Here is a 9,989-nt window from a genome sequence, read left to right on the forward strand (position 1 = left end):
TTCACGTAATGGAAAAGTAATGGAAACACAGCTTGTAGTCGTTGATTTTCTAGAAATAAAAATTATATAAGAGTAGATATTTTTGGGTTTGTAGATTATATTGCCTGAATTCAGTGACTGTGTATGGCTTTATGTTTGTACGAGTACTTCTCCTGAAGGAACATGACATCATTGTATAACAAACTCTGGTCAAAATAATATGGTCTGCGGAAATCTCCAGTATTTATTGGTCGTTTTATATCACAGCACGGTTACATTCAGAAGTTCAGAAATACATTGTAAAAAGTATTTAACTTCAGTTATAGGAATAAACATGTGAGAAAATCCAACTTGTCGAAGCAGATCAATCACATTAAAAAAGAATAGATCACACAAAATGTTTTAATATCCTACTGACTCATTCACTCGGTCAGTGACGTATCTAATTAAAAATGTTTTAATATCCCATTGACTCATTCACTCAGCCAGTGACGTATCTACTCAGAAATGCTCATTGATAATGTCCTCAGGATCTTGTAGTTTTTCTTTTGATGTTTTTTTCATTCTTTGTGCTCCCTCGAATTTGTTCCTTTTACCTGCAAACCAAGATGAAAATTTTCATTTTACCCGTTTTATAATAATACATCGACGATAGTACACTATCTCTAAATTAATTTTAGAAATGATCTCAAACCGAAAAATCTTTAAGTAGCTGCATTTCTAATTCTGCCACGGACATTAGAATGTGTGTAAGAGGAAGTAACGATTCTAACAGATTAGTCTTGATTTTACCCAATTAACAGGCATTCTTTGTTTAACATTTTTTTAAATTTGATTTAGTTATATTCAAGAGGAATAACGTTGAAATTGTTGACGCAATTAACTGAATCACGCCATTCAACTCATTTATGATACCGCCACAAAATATAGTCCACAAGAAACCTTTACAAAATGTCGTCTTTATTTTTTGATTCTGATTTATAAGTAGACCTATAGATAAGAATGATATTACGTTGGAATTTGTTTCGTTTTAAATCATGTCCTATTTACTTTCATATATGATGAAATATGTATGTGTACAGATTTTTTTTGATAACAAGAACTCATGAAACGCAGATTATAAAAAGCCATTTGACGTGTTGACTTATCGCACCTTGGATACACAGGTAGACAGGTGCGTGTGTTACCATTTACATGACATAATAAATCTTTCAATGTAGCTAACATAATAAGGGTTTTACTTAAATACTCACGAAACTGATGTATGCAAACACATATTCCTCCACAGAGTGACACCACGACAATTCCAATAGGCACGTAAAGACCCCTGTGGTGCAAAGGAAAATATTTACGTCAACACACAAGGAAACCCTGACGCCATAAATCATGGAAATGTCACACTGCTAATGTCAATACACATGGAAATGTCACGCTCCTAATGTCAGAGAACACGGAAAATGTCAAGCTGCTAATGTCAATAAACATGGAAAATGTCACGCTGCTAATGTCAGAGAACACGGAAAAAGTCACGCTGTTAATGTAAATAAACAAGAAAAAGCGACACAACTAATGTCAACAAACAAGGAAACCGTAACGCGACTGATGTCAACAGATAAGGAAACCGTAACGCGACCGATGTTATCAAAAAGGTAAACCGTGACGCGACTGATGTCATCAAACAAGGAAACCGTGACGCGTCTGATGTCAACAAACAAGGAAACCGTAACGCGACTGATGTCATCAAACAAGAAAACCGTAACGCGACTGATGTCATGAAACAAGTAAACCGTAACGCGACTGATGTCATCAAAAAGGTAAACCGTGACGCGACTGATGTCATCAAACAAGTAAACCGTGACGCGACTGATGTCATCAAACAAGTAAACCGTAACGCGACTGATGTCATCAAAAAGGTAAACCATGACGCGACTGTCATCAAACAAGAAAACCGTAACGCGACTGATGTCATCAAACAAGTAAACCGTAACGCGACTGATGTCATCAAACAAGTAAACCGTAACGCGACTGATGTCAACAAACAAGGAAACCGTAACGCGACTGATGTCATCAAACAAGTAAACCGAAACGCGACTGATGTCATTAAACAAGTAAACCGTAACGCGACTGATGTCAACAAACAAGTAAACCGTAACGCGACTGATGTCTAAAACCAGGAAAGTGTAACGCTACAAAAGAGTTCTTACATAACACTTTATTAATGTCAACATGATGTTGTCAGCAAACCGCACGCTGTAACAAATTGTCCTTTTATCAAAAGAACTTTATTTGAATGCACAACACATTGTACACTATTTTGAATAACATTTTGTTTTCTAATTTTGTTTATGTAACCATCGCGAAAAACAAATATCCTTGTAACTATTTCATTTAGTTAAGATATCGGTGACCGTTTCGGTAATCTAGATTTTGAGACCAGTTAAAGGTTTGTGGAATATTTGTGACTTCCTTGGTAAACAAAAGACTATAGGAAAGACGCGTTTGGAACTTCCTACTATATTCAATATTTCCTTTCTTCTGATAGCTAGAGACACAGTCTAATTTGAGCTAGAAACATTTTTGACAACTTTTATTCTGATGGTAGAACTTCCTATTTCTCGAGATTTGCCGGTACCTCACATACAAAATGTACACAACTAAATTCTTATGTCAGATGTTACGAATAAAAATATGTTCTGTTTTCTGATCCAATAATTTGACACCATTTTCATTTTCAGACTATCATAAGAGTAAACACTGATTCGATGTCATTTGAATTATGTATTAATCCCTTTCACCATCTCTTGTATCGGATACTTACTTGAGGTAGATGCATCTGTTGTCGCCACACACAAAATCGTCCGAGCAGCACCAACCGTTGTCACAGCAATGCCATCCGTCGAAACAATAGCCGGGCATTGAGGCGTTATTACAAGGCACGAAACCTGAGGACATAAAAATGTTACTGTAATAATACATTCAATGAACGCGATGAAACTTCTGGTAACTAACTGCGGGTTTTAATTCATTATTTAATTTATTTAATTCTATGTTTCTATTGAAAGTTGCATGTTTGTCATTTTTACAAGCTTTTAAGAAAATTTATGGTATGTGTTTGCATTGATATTGATAATTTTCAGTATATATTTGGATGGATGTCCAGTTTTTGTTTTTAAACGACGTACAATTTATATATACTTGTATGAAGTTTCTCGTCAGGCGCGCATGAAAGAGACATACGAAGACTGATAAGTTGTGAGCCTCATATTTAAGGGTTTGACTTTTGGCGGACATATTGTATCAGTTGTTGCCGTCTTTGGCGGGAGGTAAACCAGGGTGCTTGCTTTTTTTTGACGGTTGTTTGGCCTCTGGGGTGAAATTATGGACACACGTGTCATCCATCGTCACAAGCCTCTGCAGAAAGTTATCAGGATCTTCCTCTGAAAGGTTCAGATTAGCACGATACAAAGTCCACACGGTGTGCTTCTGATCAACTGTCAGAAGTCTTGGTATCTATCGGTCTGAGAGCTTTCTTCTCGCACGATCTTCCGTAAGAATGGAATGTTCCCCTTTCCTTTAAAATCCAGACTTTACTGGCTATACATCTCACTGTATCTCGCCCGACAGCAATAACAACATCATGCACTTTATTGACCATTTCTGGGGTTGCAGTAGTGACAGGCCTTCCAGGACGGGCGTCATCCCCAAGGCTCTGCCTGCTTCGTTTAAATTGCGCCATCCACCTTTTCACTGTAGTATATGAAGGGGCATCACTCGCTAGTGTTGCTGCCATATCAGTGTGGATATCCTTAGGTGCTAGACCTTTCTTATGCAAATATTGAATCACTGTTGTTTCAGCAACTTTGACTATTTTGCAATAGTCATTTGCATTGTTTACTTCAGAGTGCTACCTCTTCGACATAAATTGACTCGACAACACCAGCCTTAACTAGGCAGGGAATGGTAGAGTTGAAAAAGGACGTCCCTGCTTAACTTCTTCAATACAAGGCTCACAAATTATTAATCAGCTCTCGTATCTACACGTTAAAGACAAGACTTCGATTGGTATACCCTAAACAATCAAACTTTAAAATATCATTTTCTGTACAAAAGAATGCGTTGAGATATACATGTGTTTTGTACGTTGACAAGGATGTTCACTCAATAATATGGATAACATTGATTGGCGTACAATCATTTATATTCCTCTTTAGGGTACAATGTATATAATGTATTATCGATTTTTAAAAGTCCAGAAATATTATTTTTGAACATTCCGTTCTCACGAATAAACTTTAAAAAAAATCAATTCCGTCCCATGTAGAATCATTATTGCGAATAGAATGAGAAGAAAGTCATATTATTTTGGAAGACGACAGAATTGTTCATTAGAAGTTTGGTTTCAAGCATTTGAAACCTTTTGTCATCGATAAGGTGTATGTCTTTAAATTTTATTAAAAACAATCGGAACAAATATTTACCAGTGGACAAGGGCCGAGATTAATAACCATATCAATCACGTTCCAGACCATCAACAAATCTTTACTTGTCTGTGGGCTGTGATATTGTGATACAGAAGACAATGTTGTAATATTACACAAAACTGCTTACGTCACTGATATGATTATAAAAAATGTGAAGAAGATACTTACAGAACACGTGCGGAAGACACCAACTTAAACAAATCCATATTGCCCAGGATGACGTCATTGTAGCTTCAACGGAAGTATCAAAAGTCCATTTGGTAAATCTTCGTCATCCTGTTCTAGAAATACACAACACTCCTCAATTAATTTAGGAGTAACGGACTCAATTGTCAGTCTTCATCAAAACGTTAGAAATACACACATTAATTATTAGTACAAAGCACTCATGAATTCCGTAAAAAGCACGTCTTGTTTACTTTAAGCCTTGAGTGAAGCTGCAATACTTTGAAAATAACAGCTTTTCCCGTATTTGGTCAGTGAAAGTGATTTGCTTTTACTATTTGACTTGTGCACATTGTAAAACTGACTTTGGGTAGACATTGAGATTTTCTGTCGTAAAATACAAAATGCAACATTTTTGCAGCAACATGCAGATGTGTGCATATAGTTCTTGTCTCACTCAATTCATTAAAACATGATGAAGATGTTTTTAATTTTCTGAATAAATAAGAAAATCCATAAAAAAAGTACATTATATGCCAGAGTCGATTTATTTTTCTCGTATGCCTATTTTCAAATCTGTCTATGCCTCACCAGTATGAACGGGAGTTGTCGATCTTTACCCCTAGTCTGGCATGATACAAAGTGCATTGCGTGATATCGCGATATTAGTGCCTTCCTATACAAACAACATACATATCTATAATTACACACATATTCCACATTGTACCACTTGAATCTCTATATAAGATATTATATTATGTTATATTCGTGTACATAATCAAAAACGAGATATGGCGATATGTTATTACAATTTCTAAGGAAGCACTTAGAAAAATGCATCTTAAATATTAAAGCCACAATTGTGACGTCATAGATAAAACTCGTGTTGATGTAATATGGAATTAATCGAATTCGTGAAATGATTTCGTAAGTTACCCTCCTAAATAATCGTTAGATATCAAATCACTGAGTTCGTTTAATAAATTCATATTACATCGACTTTTATGCAAGATCCTCAAAGTGTGAGAAAATAACGAAGGATCTCGTAGATTCTTACTTAGTTCTCGAATAACACATTGTAATATAAAGCATCTCGTGTGTATTGAAACATTGGGATGTCTTACACATGTAAGTAGATAGTCATATTGCGATATTGTATATGTGTACACACAGAGGAACAGTGAAATGTCGAATACATTGTTACACATAGTGAGATATTAAGACTCAGTTACTTCATGTTCATGTTTATTTTTGTGTTTACATGCAACTTGAAGCATTAGATATTGTTGTTGATAAACATGCTGAGACAATGATATATAGTTATATCAATGATACACATATATACAAAATAAAAATAAGTGTACGTGAATCTGTGATACACTGACGTACAAATAAATATATCTGTGACATCTATATATATCAAACAACTGTTTATCAAGGACATCTGTATATAACAAACAACTGTCTATAGAGGACATCTATATATAACAAACAACTGTCTATAGAGGACATCTATATATAACAAACAACTGTCTATAGAGGACATCTATATATAACAAACAACTGTCTATAGAGGACATCTATATATAACAAACAACTGTCTATAGAGGACATCTATATATAACAAACAACTGTCTATAGAGGACATCTATATATAAAAAACTGTCTATAAAGGACATCTATATATAACAACTGTCTATAGAGGACATCTATATATAACAAACAACTGTCTATAGAGGACATCTATATATAAAAAATATACATCTATATATAACAACTGTCTATAGAGGACATCTATATATAACAAACAACTGTCTATAGAGGACATCTATATATAACAAACAACTGTCTATAATGGACATCTATATATATAACAAACAACTGTCTATAAACGACATCTATATATAAAAAACTGTCTATAAAGGACATCTATATATAATAAACAACTGTCTATAAAGGACATCTATAGAGAACATATATATATATATAACTAACAACTGTCTATAAAGGGCATCTATGTATATATAACAAACAACTGTCTATAAAAGACATATATATATAACAAACAACTGTCTATAGAGGACATCTGTATATAACAACTGTCTATAGGCAATCTGTCCGTAGAGATCACTTTCTTCTGTTGAGGTATCTTTTAGGAAGTATTGACTGTATCTCTGTGTATAAATTATACATTTACTATGTATGTAGTATTACTTTCTATATGTCTAAAATATTTAATGTTTCTAAATATCAATACTAAACTCACCGCCAAGGACGCCAAGCTCACGGAAGAATATATTAAGTGGTCCTGCATCTCTAACTTTTCATTTTATCTCTAAGGTTACATCAGTTCTGATTAGCGGGATGGTTTCTCTTCCGTATATATGACTTACTTTATATAAATGTGGTCGTTCTTAAGTATTTCCTTGCCGCATGTTTCGTCCGGGTGCAGTACCGGATGTACCTTTTAGTCTCGCCAATGCAAGTGTAACAAAATGGCGGCGCCCTTGTGCGTTTTTGGCGTGTTGTATTTTGAGACGATTGTTAACAGGTCAGTGTCAAGACATGACTTTATTAAGCGTTAGAGTTGTAGAATATGTCTTTAGTGTATTGTTGACCCTATTTCTCGTCGTGGAGATCTGATGTTATACATAAATTCATTAAATGTATCTCGAGGTTGTATCGAGAATCTTCTATCTTTCGGGTTAAACTTTTTTCTACATTGAAATGTTGTGAATTGATATCATATCGGGCACCAGTTGGCCATCGCATGTTTGAATGCTATCATATCCCTGTCGTAACAAGAAAGGATCAACTGATATAGGACATTGCTGCACTGTTTATTGGTTGCGTCAATGTCGATTGTGAAGGTGTCACACATACGGCATGTAAGCTGTCAATACATACGTCGGCAATTAGCCACGTGTCAGCGGATGGTGGGATGATGTGCAGTTGTAAATATTTCACGGAAATATGTCGTTTTACAAAGCAGTATGAAGTCTTACTCATAGTAACAGCTTAATAATTCCGAATCCATGCTTTAATACATATGTGAAAGAACAGGGAAGATATACATTCCTGTCGAGTGCCCGGCCAAGAAACGGAACCCGGGTCTCTGATGTGATAATCGAGAGACAGATACCGTATTTACCACTATATACAAGCCACCCCAACCCGCTCCTACACTCCGTTTTCCCTCAGATTTCGAATTCCTTAATCTCCACCAGAGACTCCACATACCACAAGGCCTTGGATTTCATTGGGTGCCAATTGAAAGAACAAGGAAAAAACATAGTTATGTCGATTGCCCCAATCAGTAATCAAACCCTGGTCTGGCATGATATCCGATCGGCTCTACCAACTGAGCCAAAGAAGCATGCTCTTTCAGCTGAGTGACAAAGACAGTGTTTAACACTATATACAAGCCACTCTATTACACACTTGTAACAGCTAATTCATTATGATCGTTCAGACCTACATACATTCACGACCAATGAATAGTTCAGATCTCTGCTCAATAGTGAAATTTGTAGAAAAAGCTTTTAGTACCATTAAAAATGAATCAGTTGCAGTTTCATGTTTAACTTAACTAAATTTATATTTACACACACTTCATGTGATTCAATCCAATTCTTGTGATGTGACTTCCAGTCTTTGACATTTTTAGTTTTAAACAGAAACTTTCTTTTTTCTGAAATATTAATGTTAGAAAGAAACTACTGAGGACCCTAGGATTAAAATTTTGATTTTAGATTTTGATAGGAATGAAAATGGTTAACAAGTTTGGGGTTTATTTCCTGTGGTTTGTTGTGTCTATTTTAACAAGATATCACCGAGATTCAATGTAAATACTGATTTATTCTGAAATATATATCTACAATTCTGTCCTTTTATTAAATATAATGATCTTGTAATTCAAATCTAACTGTGGAGCAAGAACAAAAATTTACTTGAATGAGCATTTAAAGGTTTTAAAGGCGGGTGGGGATGGGGGAACCAACATTCAACAGGATTGTGGTTTAAAAATACATCAGAATCCATGAAGTATACCAAAATTATTGCTTCCAAAATTGTCATTTTGCTGTCTAAATAGAATTAATTTGCATTTACACTTGACAATGTATTGAATACAACATATTGAGGCTAATACACAGGTAAAATCATACAGGAATAAACCTCAAAACTGGTATTTGTATTGTTTTATGGTAAATGGGCAAATGATGCCAGTTCTGTACATTTACTTTTTTTATTATGTAAATATCATTATGAATGAACAGGAAAACATATTCCTGCAGAAGACTTCAGACAGGATTCAAAGCCTAGCCACTTCTTCTGACCCTCTATCAACATGCACTTCCTTACTGAGACAGCAATGCAAATTTATGGATGATTGAGAATTATTGACACAATTGTAATGTAAAAGCCAACAGTGCAGCTCCTTCAACTGTTATTTTCTTGAGATCTTTCTCCATACAACACCCAACACCTAAACCAATAGATTTCATGGGTTACCAATCAGATAAAGCCTGAAAGATAGATTTCTACAGAGAACCAGTGAACCCTGGTACATTGTAGCTTTGTACTATTGCAGAAAAATATTTCTATTCAATTTCTTGTTTTTCATATGAACATTCCTCCAATGATTTTACAGGCAGAACAGAATTTCACAAATATTTCCAAGATAACATTCATAATTATGGATAATACGTATATCGTTTGCTACTTACCAATAATAGACGTTTACATAACAACATAATTTGTCATCTATGGTCGACAACAAGGAAGAGAGAACTCAATATTTTGTAGACAGCCGAGAGCACATTCTCCTGTCGATTATAGTCGACAACGGCACGGAAGGGATTAATACACTACAAATGTCATTAAATTTAAGTAAAACCGGATATACCATAACTGCTAGTTCATCGTCATCATAACAACGATGACTCATATGACTTTTAGTAAACTTTCTCCAGTTTACAGATGTGTCAATTTTTAATGTATAATTTGTATATATTCGTTACTGTATGTGTGTGCAGTTACCCGTAACGTGAGCGAGGCTTGTGCATGTTTTGTGCTCCCTTTTCATTGTAATTTGACTGCCGTTTCATTTAAACCTAATACCAACAAAGCCTGGTTTACAAAAGATTGTCATTTAAAGAGAAAAGAATTCCATACAGCAAAGCGCATATATGATAATTGTATAAAAAAAACTTGGGTAGTGACATAGGTATATATATTAGATTGTTTCTTATTTTGTACGCAGATGACACTGTTATAATATCTGAATCAGCAGATGGATTACAATCTGCACTTAACACGTTTCAAAATTATTGTAATGATTGGAAACTCACTGTCAACACTCAC

General features: G+C 34.8%; 1 protein-coding gene across 6 annotated transcripts; it reads right to left on the reverse strand.

Moving 5' to 3' along the window:
* Nucleotides 1-200: 200 nt before the first annotated feature.
* On the reverse strand, nucleotides 201-9,436 carry LOC132544519 (uncharacterized). 6 transcript variants are annotated; one of them, XM_060208126.1, is made up of 5 exons: nucleotides 9,353-9,436; nucleotides 4,629-4,741; nucleotides 2,798-2,921; nucleotides 1,233-1,306; nucleotides 201-575 (listed from the first exon to the last, which is right to left on the reverse strand). In XM_060208126.1, exons 2-5 carry the CDS (start codon nucleotides 4,684-4,686, stop codon nucleotides 481-483), a joined length of 351 nt encoding a protein of 116 aa, XP_060064109.1. In that variant the 5' UTR covers nucleotides 4,687-4,741; nucleotides 9,353-9,436; the 3' UTR covers nucleotides 201-480. The 6 variants fall into 6 exon arrangements, with proteins under 6 accessions (XP_060064109.1, XP_060064111.1, XP_060064107.1 ...); XM_060208128.1 differs by lacking the exon at nucleotides 9,353-9,436 and adding an exon at nucleotides 7,533-7,655 and having other exon boundaries at nucleotides 4,629-4,736; XM_060208124.1 differs by lacking the exon at nucleotides 9,353-9,436 and adding an exon at nucleotides 7,533-7,655.
* Nucleotides 9,437-9,989: the final 553 nt, after the last annotated feature.

The sequence above is a fragment of the Ylistrum balloti genome, unplaced genomic scaffold, assembly GCF_031769215.1.
Source record: "Ylistrum balloti isolate Yb309-2 unplaced genomic scaffold, AGI_CSIRO_Ybal_v1 Utg369800, whole genome shotgun sequence".
NCBI classification, from domain to species: Eukaryota; Metazoa; Mollusca; class Bivalvia; order Pectinida; family Pectinidae; genus Ylistrum; species Ylistrum balloti.